This window comes from Tenrec ecaudatus, chromosome 1 (genome assembly GCF_050624435.1).
Source record: "Tenrec ecaudatus isolate mTenEca1 chromosome 1, mTenEca1.hap1, whole genome shotgun sequence".
In the NCBI taxonomy this organism is placed as follows: Eukaryota; Metazoa; Chordata; class Mammalia; order Afrosoricida; family Tenrecidae; genus Tenrec; species Tenrec ecaudatus.
Window position 1 is genome coordinate 195,245,226 of NC_134530.1, and position 13,682 is coordinate 195,258,907.

Sequence of the window (13,682 nt, forward strand, 5' to 3'; positions counted from 1 at the left end):
TGCATAAGCTCTAGTTTCTCAGATATGGTGTTGCACTAATGTTCAGCTATTGTTATATTAATTTATCATCCTAGTTTTGATATGAGAAGAATTCAGACATACAAATTATAGGTAAGGAAAAAAGGGGAAGAAAATAGTTGATAAAGAATTAGGTATTACAGGACTTTCAAGAAAAGCTGGATATGGATTCATGGTGGGTAATTTGCTATGCATTGAGCTGCCAGTCATAAAGTCAGTGGTCTGAACTCTGCAGCCTTTAAAATATTTAAATGTTTGGAAGCCCAGAGGAGTAGCCCTTTTGGTCCTCAGGTGTCTCTATGAATTAGAATCGACTAGATGGCAGTGGGCTTTTCTTTTGGCGTGGGGGGCTGTGTGGTATAGACAGAGACTACAAATTGGACCCTGCAAAGCTGGAACACGGCTTAAGAGGAGTGGAAAAGAAGGAAGAAAATCAAACAGGCACATATATGAATGGCGTGAAGGCATTTTAGAGTGTAGAAATGCAAGACTTCCTAGCAATTTTCATAAATATTTTGAAGATCTAAATTCTTCCTTCTTCAAAGTATGCAGTAAACATTTCAGAACACATTTTAATATGTAGACATTAATACATGGGTAATTCATGTTGAATGCTTCAGAGGTGAGGTTGACACCATGTTTCTAGCTAAGAACAATTCTTAATTTTTAGGGGCTTCTGTGCACAGGTGGAGATGATGTGACATAAGACTGGAACATTTTAATAAAGGAATTTTACTCTGACAGACCTATTTTGGGTTTTAGAATATTTGAATCTCTATTGTACCCAGTTCACTACTAGTCAGCTGACTGGGACTCGGTGACTCGGTGACAGTGGAACCTCTCCTGTGGGCTTTTGAGGCTGCAAAGCTTTAGAGAGCAGTAAGCCTCATCTTTCTTTGGCAGAGTGGCTGGTGGGCTCCCTTGTGTTTAGCTCCACCACCCCAGCTCCTTATGTACTTACCCAAGCCCAGCTCGCTGCCGACAAGTCCATGCCGACTCAGGACAGGACAGAACTTCCCCTGTGAGTTTCTGAGACTGCAGCTCTTTAAGGGAGCAGAAAGCCCTGTCTTTCTCCCCAGAGCTGGCTGGTGGTTGGAACTGCCCACTTTTCAAATCGAAGCCCAAAACATAGCCACTCTGCCATCAGGACCCACCATTTACTATGTATCTGTAACTTATCTCTGACCCCTTTTGAAGATAACAAAGTAGAACTGCCTGCTATTCAGTTCCCAATAAAGGTGAAATGATACTTGGGGACAATTCCAAGTTCATGTAATTCACACTGTTCAAATATATCTTTGGATTACAAGAAACGAATGATGTAAAGTATAATTTGACCTAAATATTAACTACAACACAAACTAAGCAAAGCCAGGATGGACTCCCTCCATCTCAGTCCAGTTAACTCTACATTAAAATATCCTGATTTTTTTACTGGGCCAGCAGAGTCAAGAGTGGTATATGGCATATGTTCTGTATCAGAACTAGAGTTGATAGGCTAGAGTTGGTGCCAATTTTTTGTCTCAGAGGTCAAATGAAAGTACCCAGGAACAAGTCTAACACTTGAGGCACCGAAATGTGTGTTAGGGTAATATTTCATCTACAATGTAGTGGATCCTTGTTCTTGAAAAACCATCTACCTCTCTTTTTCACTCTCCTCTTCTATTGACTTCTCCAGTGTAGCCTGATAGCTACCTGAGGGACATACCTGGGATCTGAGGGTTAGGGCATTTTGCATAGAATTGGCCATTCGTTGATGAACAAATACATAGTATGCAAACCCATATTCATCACGTGTGAATGGTGAGCAGCAGCATGCCCTTTGTGGAAGCAGTTCTGAACAATGTAAGCAGTTTCTGAATTAGCACTCAGTTTTCCCTGGCATGACTCACGCTCCCTGGGGGTATCACAAGGAAGAATGGCAGAATCAACACCTCCATCATTATCATTATCATGATCATCATCAGCTCGTAAGGTTACAGCATGCATTGGCATACAGTGCACTTGAACATCTGTTGTGTCATTCACTCTCTTAATGACTCCCTGAGATTCCAGGTGCAGGCATTCCTGTATGTGAGGTTATGGATAGGAGCAAGGTTGAATGCAGGTTTCTTGGACTGTCTTCACACCTGATGATGTGTTGATTCTAAGGTCCTTCCCCAGCTGCTTTAAAGTCTGGACATGTTTTTCCTTCTGAGAATCAGAAATAGAGTGACTTGTTCCAAATCTCGGTTCCCAGTGTCAATGAGAAACCCTGTCGTGGTAAGGTGACGTTCATGGGTTTAGGATTTAGAAAGACCTAGAGTTGACTCTGTTATCTGTTCCCTATCTGACCTAAAGGGAATGAGTTAGTCTCTTTTAGTATTGCTTCCTTATCTGCAAAATGGCGATTCTAATGACACCCACCACACAGGACTGTTCTGAGGCATAAGGAAAGTCCAGGGCTTAGCACAATACCTTGCACATAATAGCTACCTATTGCAATGAACTATTAAGCCAGTCCCCTACACTTTTCTTTGTAATTATTCTTGACTTGCTTGATGCATGTCCATGTTTCCCTCTTTTCTTTTAATAGCCCTGGAAATTTTAATGTTAAGTTGAACACTGGAGAACACTGATTATTTTAGCACAGGGAGAAATGGATCAGAGGAAGTTCGCGTTATCACGTTAGTACTTGACTCCTTTCATTCTGGACAAATGGTTTCAGAGAGCGAGGGAACGACTGTGTGGGGGAAGGGCTATTTTGTGTATCTAGGTGTGTGTGCCCAAGTGGCTGGCTTTGTAAGAATCTTGAAGAGGATTTCAGAAATTCTCTGTCTTGATTGAGAATGACATTTCCACCCTTTTGATTTTTTTTCTTTTTTTAACAATTTATTAGGGCTCATACAATTCTCATCACAGTTCATACATATACATACATCAATTGTGTAAAGCACATCTGTACAGTCTTTGCCCTAATCATTTTTTTCTCCTCTTTTCTTTTTTTACATTTTATTAGGGACTCATACAACTCTTATCACCATCCATACATATACATACATCAATTGTATAAAGCACATCCATACATTCCCTGCCCCAATCATTCTCAAGGCATTTGCTCTCCACTCAAGCCCTTTGCATCAGGTCCTCTTTTTTTTTCCCTCCTTCCCCTTTCCCCCCTCCCTCATGTGCCGTTGGTAATTTATACCTCGTTATTTTGTCATATCTTGCCCTATCCGGAGTCTCCCTTCCCCCCTTCTCTGCTGTCCCTCTCCCAGGGAAGAGGTCACATGTGGATCCTTGTAATCAGTTCCCCCTTTCCAACCCACTCACCCTCCACTCTCCTAAATGACTCTCTTGGTGCTGTTTAAAAAACAACTCCAAAAGATCTTGTGGTCTTCACCTTTGACTATACTGTGGTAAGCCTGTCTAAAAGATCCCCACACCACGGGTTACTTGCATAGGTTTGTACCATTGGCTTGTACAACTCAAATCAAAATCTAGTGTGTCTTTGAACATCGGTGAAAGTGTGTGTACATGTACCTCTTTCACTTTTTAATTTGATATCAAGAATAGGCAAATAACGATGACCTCTTTCTTTTCTTGTAGAAGGAAGTTATAGAATTAGTTAGTCAGGTTGTCGTTGGATGTCGATATTCTTGAAATGCGCTTTTATTCTTCTGTTTCATTTTTCTTTTAAAAGGGACCTAGGAAAAATTCTGTATGTGGAAGTCTGGATGTGTTATTTCTGCCACATTTTTAAAAGAGCAGAAAGAACTATTCTTAAGCGTATGAACCCCAAGAGTTGAATGATTGCTCAAGTGGGGGTGATTGAATCATTCTGAAGTTAGAGCCAACTGACTCAGAGGTCAGCATCTCTTCTTGTCTAATAGGCAAGGTGACAACACAAGCCAGGAGGCACAGTTGGAACAGCTGGAAACAGAGTAAGGTCAAAGGCAGATTGGGTTAGGTCGAGGCCGCCCTGACGTATGCTCTTCACCAATGAATGGAGGAGACTCCTTCATTGACTATTTAGTAAGTGTCTACTCTGAGGATGACGTAATGCAAGACTCTGGGTAATAAGATGAAGCAGGAGAAATGTCCTCTGCTCTCAACTCTTAATAGGGTACTTGAGGAGACAAGGCACGCATAACTGAAAAAAATGAAACAAGAATGCCATGATCCAGTTACATCGTGATAAAAAATGACCTTGAGTAAAGAAAGTCCTCCGTGAATGCGGCAGAAAGTTGTATGCGTTTGTAAGAGGTAGAGCCCGTGGACGGTGAGAGATCATGGAAGGTTTTGTGGAGATCGAATTGAGCTGACCCATATCCTGAGGGTCCCCGAGGATTAGGTAAGCAGTTTGAAGCAGGTGCCAGGAACAAGGGCTTTGAGGTGGGAGTGGGCTTGTGATAGGCCAGCTTAGAAGGGATTGCTCATACTATGGTATGGGAAGATGCGGACGTGGAAACTGCTCACGTGCTCGGTGTCTATGGGAAACGTGGAGAGGGCCTTGGCAGCAAGCCATGGCCATCTACTTGTGTAAAGCTGCAGCCACTGACGGGGACCCTATGAAGCTCAGGCCCACTCGAACACCCATGTAGTCGCCAAAAGTAGGAGTCAACTTGATGGCAGCTGGTGTCTTGTCATGAGGGAAGATGACTTTAGAAAGAGGGGTTGAGGTCATACTGTCTGCCCCCTCCTTCTTTTTAAGGCAACAAGCCACCATTGGCATTAAGTGACAGGGAGAAGGATCCCCATGGATAAAATTGTGAACTTGAGCCTTGAGGACAGGAAGCGTGAGTGAAGGAGTTCTGGTGAGTTCACCTTACACTGACCTTGTGCAATGGGGAGGGAGCCTCCATCAGGAGACAGGAGTTGTGGAAGTGGACATTCGGGCCTGAAACTGAAGTTAAAGGTGGTGGGAGTCAAGGGGACACTTGAAACTGTTGGTGGCAATATGACCTGTAGGGGAGAGCAGTCAGAGGGAAGAGAGAGAGGTTGAGGGCGGTCCCAGGGGTGCTCCTGTCGTGAGGTGAGAGGAGTGAGAGAAAGAGGCCAACAGACCACGAGGCTCGTGAGGGTCAGCGAGTGAGATGCCCACAGGAAGCTGCTCAGGAGAGGAGGCCAAAGGTGCCAGATGATGCTCAGTGGTCAAGGAGAAGGAGTAAAATAAGGGCCATTGGAAGTCAGCGAAGGAGTCCTGGTGGTTTAGTGGATACATGGTCAGGTGGGATCTGAAAAGTCAGCAGTTGATACCACCAGCCACTCCTCAGGAGAAAGTCGGGGCTCTCTACTCCCATAAAGAGTTGCAGTCTCGAAGATTCACAAGGTGGCTCTCCCCCGCCCTCTAAGGTTGCAGCATCGACTCAAGGGCAGTGAATGTGGTTTTTGTTTTTGGAGGTCAGTAGGGGTCTTAGGGCAGTTTGGAGGTCAGAGAACGGGAAAGAAGCCAGTCAGTGACCTGCCCCGTGTTCTTCAAAGTCCAGGGGCACTTTTCAGAGCTGGCTCTATGTCCCTATGATATAGGAATGCTTTATTCACTGAGTGTTTTAGACCAGGTGGGCGTAACCAGCTGCTCAGTGTGGGAAGGTGGGGGAGAGAGAGGGTGCTGTGATGGACAGGTGGGGGCTTCATCGGTGGTTGAGACCAACTCAAAGAGGCTGGTCTGCTGGGTGTGATGGGATCTAGTTCTCGCCTCCGGCTTCAGGGTTCTCGGTCAGACAGGAGCTGGTGTTTCTGTTATGGGACCTCGTCTTCCAGAGCGCCATGTGGGAGGTGGTCGAGGCGAGCAAGTTCAGAAGGCAACGTTGTTTTGCCTGGATCTGACACGCTGCCTGCCACGTGGACGGAGAGGCTCGTTTGGGCTGCTGAATGAATGCCAGCCTGAGCCCACCCCAGGCGGAGCAAGCTCGGCAGCGTAGGCTGTGTTTTGTTTTCTGAGTCAAGGGGCCAAGGGGGTGGATGGATGGGCGTGCTTCCTCAGCTGTTCTCAGGCATCCAGACAGGCGGGCACCCCACTCACCCTTCTCAGTCGGAGCCAGGGGCCGGGGCGGATCAGCCTATTGCAGCAGGACTCCGAAGGAGCTCCGAAGGTGGGAGGTGGGGTGGACAGGGATGGGGTAGGGGGCAAGGATGCTCTCTTGTCTTGAGGCAGATGTTTTTGAATCCCCACAACCGACTTTCCCAATAAGTGCTAATGTCTATCAGGTTATGCGTAGTTGCCTTTTGTCTCGGCGGCCACTGACCCCATCTTGGGGAAAAGGAAGAATTTCCAAGTAAAGAAGGAAGGTGATTAGCATCTGGGTGGCACGAGATGTAGGGGCAGCAAAACAAAAATGGCGACTGATGAATGACGCAGTGTGGCTCCTGGTGTGTATCCTCCCCCCGCCACCGCACACCCTCCTGCTCCATGCTTCTTCTCGGTGGCTCCAAGGCCCGGCTGAGCCCAGGCCCGCAGGCATGTTGGTGAATTGGCTGGGTTTCCAGGACACTGCCCTCCACGAGGATGGCAGAGGCGCTCAGTTTTTCTCCAAAGGGCCTTCAGGAGATCTGCTACGTGCATTCTCACTGAAAGAAGGCCAAACTGGGGTGTTCCTAGTGGAGGGTATTTATGGCTTAATTAAGGAACAGGAATGAAGCTTCTTCTGTGGTTGCCCCATGGTGGAGCTGCTGTTGGTAGCAGTAGACGCAGTCCCTGGGAGTCGCAGAAGCAGGCTATGTGCCAGGCCATCTGGTTCTGGCCTGGTGAGGTGTCAGGCCTTGGCCCTCCATGCATACAGAAGCAGCAGCTTGAGCTTTGGGTCCCAGGGGTTTACTTAGGGAAACCACAGAGCCAGTGATGTGGGGAAGCTGTCCATGAAGTCGCATAGCAAGACTGCCCCAGGCTGAGGAGGATTGATGGCACGGGCAGCCAGTGCTTGCCAGCTGGGTGGTGAACACATGAAGTCCTACCCACTTGCCAAGGCCCAGCTCCAATGCTGCCCATCAGAGGGACCTGACCCATTCTCCCCTCCTCCTGGCTGCTCATCCTCTGTGCCCAGAGCACCCTCCACTGGTGCCCTCCACATCTAGCCTCAGATCACAGCCCCATTGGGGAATGCTTTCTCCATTCCCTTTTAAGTAGCAATCACTTAGAGGCTGTGACTGTGTCTGATTTATCTTTGAGCCCCAGAAACCCTGATAATAGTTCCTGGCATAAAGATGATTTGTTGAATGGGTTTATGAGTTCATGAATAAATCACCAAATGCATCTCTCGCAGGTGTCTCAGTCTTGGTTCTTCATACACTGGTCTCTCTACATTCTCTTTCCCTTTCCCTCCATGCCTCTTTTCGACTCTGTCTCAAGCAGTTCGACGTCCCTGCTTCTCAGTGCCTCTCCACACACCAAAGCCACCAGGACTGTGCCTCCGAGGCCCGCAGCATCAACAAAATGCCGCAGAAGCAGCGTTGGCAGGGCGGCCATGGCCATGACTGCCATCAAACCCAGCTGCAGGCTGGCTGATTTGAACTCGTGGTCTCCTTGTGTGAGTCCAAGGTGAACGAGGGCTTCCAAGGGCAGACTTTTCAGAAGTAGATGGTCAGACTTTCTGTCCCAGCTGCCTCTGAGTGAATCTGAACTACCAACCTTTTGATGGGCAGCAGAGTCCATTAATTATTGGTGCCTCCCAGGGACTTCATGCCTTCCATAGCTCCAATGTCTGTCACAAACATTATGTAACAATATTTATGTGCCAGTGGTATTATAAGAGGTTTATGCAGACAGATTATTTTTAGCCTTATAACAGCTCTATAGGGGTAGACATTCTTAGAATTGGAGCTCCCAGGCAGGGGTGGTGCCTCACCTGCTCAAGACCCCTGGGATCATGCCTATGACCTGACACTTTCTCAAGGAAAACATTGTGATGACCTCCACTGTGTTGGTAATGACCACATGTTGTAAAGAATCCTGGCGTCTTATCATCTGGCGGTCTGGCTCTGCCATGTCCTAACTCTGTGGATTTGGACAAGCCCCTGGAGCTGCAGACCATACAATGAGCCTCAAGTCCTGCAGTCCGGAGAACAGAACATCATCATAGGCAACTTGGAAATGCTGAGTTGCTCTACATGAATGGTGAAAAAAAATTTTTAATTTTGGCAGGATTAGAGTCTATACTTAGCTGATAGGATCCTAGACCTGTGGGGCTTCTCAGGCCTAGGCTGGAAAGACAATGGCCCCACGCTTGGACATTGCATGGGGCATGAAGCTGTGTGTTCAGCCTCGGGAAGGCCTGCCAGGCCCTGCGGGCGCCACTAGACTCCCAAGACGTCTGTGGTACAGAGCTGCTCTGCATTGCTCTGCATTTGCACATGGGCTCCTGCCAACTTTTTTTCTTAAGAACCCACTCCCAAATCCTCTCTGCATTATGTTCCTTAGAGCTCTGTTTTGCATAAGAGTCTATTTCTTGGAAAAGCTCAATGGGGGGGGGGATAGAACAAAAGGGGTTCTGATAGCTTAAGCATAAACTATCTGAATCTAACTTGAAGGGGGTTTGGAATGAGAGAGCAGGGCTGGTGGGAGGGTGCACATGCTTTTTGGATGAGACACAAAAATATCAGCGTCTCATATGAAGATGGCTCCTAGCCGGACAGATAGGAGAAGAGCTATATGGATGAGGGGAAGAAGCTAAGGGCTTCTCCAGTCTTGCCACCCCCATCTGTCTGTCTTCATCAGGCTGATGTGGCCTGCCTGGTCTGGAGGGAGTGTGGCCACTCTGTTTCCTCCCTTTTGCAGCAGAGAATGGAGATCTACCTGTCCACTCACCTCCTGCTTGCATGTCCCATGGCTGAGGGGGCTGGGATTAACAGTCTAGGAATATGTTTAATGTGTTTCCTCGCTCCTGTGGAGCGCCCGTCCTGGGAGCTTGCAGGCTCATGCTTGCAGAAAATCGTTTGGCTACTTCTTAACTTCTGCTGTCTGTGATATGGCGATACCTGTGCCCAATACGTGGGGCTGCACTGCTGTTACTACAAGGTGGACCGATGTATTGGGGTCACATTTGGGGTGTGGACCTCAACAAAGGCGTGGAGAGCTGATGACAACAGGTTAGCTGGAGGGGTCAGCTGGTGAGGCAGAGCTCCAAGGGGAGGTGTAGGGGGAAACTGGGCTGACAAGTACTGTGCTCACGGTGATGTATCAAGTGACCAGTAGATGGCGCTCTGACAACAGGAAATCCGTGCTCGCCACCAGCCCTAAGGAGCTAAGTAGTAATCAGTCACTGATTTTCCACATGTCCATTTGCGGGCTTTTAAAAGATCTGAGGAACTTTGGAAGAAGAATGTTCAATGGATCCCTTTTATGAACAGCTTTATGGCAATGACCTGATTTGGGACTTTTTCTAAGACTGTCTTGGATCTCAAAGGCTGCGGGTGCATTAGATGCCTTCCAGGGTGCTGCAGCTTTTGGCCAGTGGTGAGAGTCAACTGGTGCATGATGAGCATAACATTCCCATAGGCTTATAGAGATGTGTGGTTTGTTCTCAGGCCACGAACAATCTGGAATTGCACTATTTCTGCCCTAAAGGGCAGTGTGGGTATTAAGAAGAGCCATGGCTGGAAGGCAGAAGAGCTGCTTGAATTCCAAGCTCTCTGCCTCTTCTCAGATAGGAGCAAATGATAATCTACATTTCCCAAACTGACTTGTCTGCCAAATCAGGATCATTAATACATGTGTCACTAGTCTGACCCCAGAGGCTTGGGTTGGGCATCAGCTGTGGAGTCTGTCTAGATGAAAAACTTATGAAAAATTCAAACAAGTATAAAATATTCAGCCATTAAACCACAGCCCTCCTAGGGTCCAGGAGAATGACGGGGTTGGAGAACATGAAGCCAATAGAGAAAATCATAGATCTTCAGATCTCAACACAAGGGGTGGAGTGTGAGAGTATGCCTATTTTAGGCTAACTACATCCTCAGAGCTGTGTGATACTGCCATGTTTGCCTCTGCCTGATGGCAGTAGCCCCGACAAAGTCTCGGCTTCTAACTCATGTTCAGAGGTGCCCACTCTCTCCAGTGCAGCCTACTTCATCCCCAACTTGTGTTTGTGATCCATATCCTCAGAAGGCAGGTGTCAATTCTAGCTGGTCCTCACATTTTCCTTGTATGATGTCTGGTCCTAGGGAATCTCTGAGCAGCGATGGGTGGCCACAGTAAACGCAGAGCACTGTGGAGAGAGCAGGGCACTGGTATCAGAACTCTGCTGAGTAGGTGACACTGAGGAGCAAGTCCGAGATCCCTGATCTTCTACGAACCGAACCGGTTCTGGGACCTAAAAGGCTAGTGAGCATTCACAGGAAGGTGCTAGCCACTGGCTGGTGGTGAGGAGCCACCCTCCAGCCCTGCCAAGGAAATCACAGAGGTGACCTTGCAGTGGGAAAGCACGGTCCCTGGAACATTCTTGCCAGTGAAGAGACACAATTCCGTTTAACCAGAGAGTACATTGTTTTTGTCATCTACTTTGTTCATGTTTGGGTTCTCCGGGCCTGGCACATGGAAGGTGGTCAAATCTGTTTGCTGAATGATATGAATCGATTTCCTGCTAGAAAGCAGGCACATGGGCTTGATCGTTTCTGCATTTTGCCTGATCCAGAGTAACTTCAGAATTACTGAGACGGGTGCCTGTGGCTGATTTTAAGTGGCTAGCTGGCCAAGGGAACTTCCTGGCGCGACACCACCTTCCCTTTGCCTTCTGGCTAGGGAGTCAGATGGGAGAGGGCCTTTCAGCCAAGGTAGACAGAAGGACTAAGGATTAAGGCAGTAAGGTGAGGTCAGAACCTGCTAGAGCTGGTGCAGCTCTCCCCCCCAAATAGCAGTTTTGCCTGAAGTGGGCGTCACTGAGTGAAAAGGTCCACACGCGATCCTCAAGGGCAGCGGGGCATTCTGGAGGCGGGTGTGTTAAGACAAATCCTTTGGATATCAAGGACCCAGAGCATTTTCCACGCGCGCGCGCACACACACACGAGAGCGCTCAAGCAGTACACGTGTCAGTGCTCACATGGACTTGCCCACACACAGGCACGTACACGGAGGAACACACACGCCTCACACTGAGACGTCACCTCACTTCTCACCAGTGAACTGCACACATCCCGCCTTTCACACACCCTCCACCACACTCAGCTCTAGTCTCCATGTCCGTGCGTTGGTACCTCCCCTTGCTTTCTCCCAGAGGCCCCCTTCCCTGCCCTTTCTCCCATAGGGAGGGTGTGTACAGGATTTGAGGCCAAGGCTGGAGAAGGCCCAGGAACCTGGGCCTCACTCAGCTTGTGTGGCTGTGGACTGCGGACCAGGAGAGTGGGCTTCACTGGTATCGGCCCCAGTCACCTGTGAGCAAGAGCTGAGTTCCTAAACAAAGGGCTTCTTTCTCTGGGCTTTGAAGCTCCTTTTCCCACCTCTGCTGCTTCAGTGTTAATTCTGCTTTATCTTAATTACTGGGGCAGGTTTGAGGAAGTCAGGGTGGGTAGGCAGCTCCCTTTGATTGTTAGCATTTTGTAGTTTCGCCTAGATTTCACTATCTAGGGCCTCTTAGCTGATCCCCCCTTCAGGGCAAGGTAGGCTTCCAGTGGGACCAGGAGGCTGACCCAGTTGGCCCAGGTTGCAGAAGGGCAGAAGCTCCTGCCAAAGGACTGGCACCTGCACCAGGAGACGGAGCCCCAGAGGTCCTCGCCTTCCCCCTGGCCCTCAGGCTGCTAGCTGGGGAGAGGAGAGGTGGAGCACAGGAGGCGCCTGGGCGGCGGGGGTCGGGCCCTAGTGCACTTAGCGCAGGGCGCACCAACGCCTCAAAGCCTTGCTTGGGTGGCGCACCAACGCCTCAAAGCCTTGCTTGGGTCCTTTCCGCGGGGACGACAGGCGCGTGTGCGTGCGTGCGCGTGCGCCCCCGGCCGGGCCCCTGCTCTGTGGCGGTGCCTCGGCCGCGCCGCCAGCTGCGCCCGCCGCCTCCCTTCTCGGCCTTACTTGTGGAAAGGCGACTCTTCGGGGCCTCTCCTTGGAGGTGGCTCCCCTTTGGCTAAGTAAGTCCGTCAGCCAAACCAGCCTCGCCTCCCCGCGAGCTCCAGCCGTGGTTGGCCAGGGGGCCTTTGGCCTCCGTCCCCGCCCCCGTCCCCGCCTCTCCCGGAGCCAGTGCGCGCCTCGCCGCACCTCTGCGCTCCGCTCCCCGCGCGCCCGCCCTCCTCCCCCTCCCCTCCCCTCCCCTCCCCCCGCGGGCTGCTGCTGCTCCGCGCGGCGCCGAGGCGCTCTTTGGGGGCAAGGAGCACCTCGGGTGCTTAGTGAGGAAGTTCACTCGCTGGCCAACTCCCGTGTCGGGCTACCGCTAAGCGCGGCTGCAACCTGTTCCTCCCTCGCCCCGCGTGCGCCCGCCCGCCGCCCGCCCGCCCGCTCCCGCCGCCGCCCTCGCCCGGCGCAGCCGCGGATCGCGGTTGCCTGCTGATCGGGGAGGCGGCGCGGCGGCGGCGAGCGCTCCCGGCGGATGCTGGCACTCGGGCCCCGCGGTACTCTGGATGCTGCCTAACGTCTCGCCCGAGCCGAGGAGCTCGCCAGTCGTTTGCTCCTCTTCCGTTGGATCGACTTCTTATTTTGATATTTTGGGCGTTGCGGTTTACGCAGGGACCTCCGTAGCGCTGTCCCCCCTCCCACTCTCCAACCTTTGGATGCGTCTGTGCTGGCAGATTTCAAGACAGGAGTCTTGGCTGTGGAATTTCTCAGATGGGCTTTCAGGGGCTGGCATTAGAAAGCATGCTACCTTAATCCGTTTCTTTTTTTCAATAAGTTCTTTTGTTTAAAAAATTCTTTTTAACCCTGCGATCCACCTCTCTTCCCCAAGGAATAAATCCGCAAACTGTTCCCTAGCGGTGCTGCCTCTCTTCCTGAACTAGGCGGTGGGACTGCCAGCAGAGGAGCTATGTTTGAAGAACCGTCTACTCCGCCCCTCTTCTCTCCAGTCCCTGAACGCCACTACACACTGGCATTTTGAGAGGAAAAAAAATCGCCTCCAGAAACTGAGCGCCCTAAGCCCTCCTCCCATTTTTTTTCTCCTTCCGAGGAATGGAGCTTCGCAGAGGTTGTATTTAGATTCAACAGTTCAGAGCGGCGGGGCTGCTGCTGCGCCTTTCCGAAGAGCTCGCCGGGGGCTCCCGGAGGTGGTGGTCCTCCGGCGCGTGCCCCTCGGGAGGAGGCTCTGAGTGTCCGTGTGTCTTTCTGCTTGTTGCTGTGCATAGGTGTTCGGCCACGATCACCTTTGTGTGTCTTCTGTCTGTTTGAACTTCAGGATGGCTCGCTTCGGGGAGGCGGTGGTCGTCGGCAGGCCAGGGTCCGGCGATGGAGACTCGGACCAGAGCAGGAACCGGCAAGGAACCCCAGTACCTGCCTCAGGGCCGGCGGCCGCCTACAAGCAGTCGAAAGCGCAGAGGGCGCGGACTATGGCTTTGTACAACCCCATCCCTGTCCGGCAGAACTGTTTCACCGTCAACCGATCCCTGTTCATCTTCGGAGAAGATAACATTGTCAGGAAATACGCCAAGAAGCTCATCGATTGGCCATATCCTTTCCTACTCACCATAACTCCCCTCTCCCCTTTTGCATTTCTAGGGGTGAGGGGCTAGGGATCTAGCATGGAATGTATCTTCTACCCCCTTCCTGGTGCCAACTGCCC

General features: G+C 50.4%; 1 protein-coding gene across 3 annotated transcripts in view; it reads left to right on the forward strand.

The window, feature by feature from the left end:
• The first annotated feature begins 13,299 nt into the window (after window positions 1-13,299).
• CACNA1E (calcium voltage-gated channel subunit alpha1 E) overlaps window positions 13,300-13,682 on the forward strand; it is a 367,363-nt gene continuing 366,980 nt past the window's right edge. For all 3 annotated transcript variants that reach the window (XM_075528111.1, XM_075528117.1, XM_075528123.1), the window contains exon 1: window positions 13,300-13,568. In XM_075528111.1, coding sequence (XP_075384226.1) covers window positions 13,300-13,568 — 269 coding nt within the window. The remainder of the gene's footprint in view (window positions 13,569-13,682) is intronic.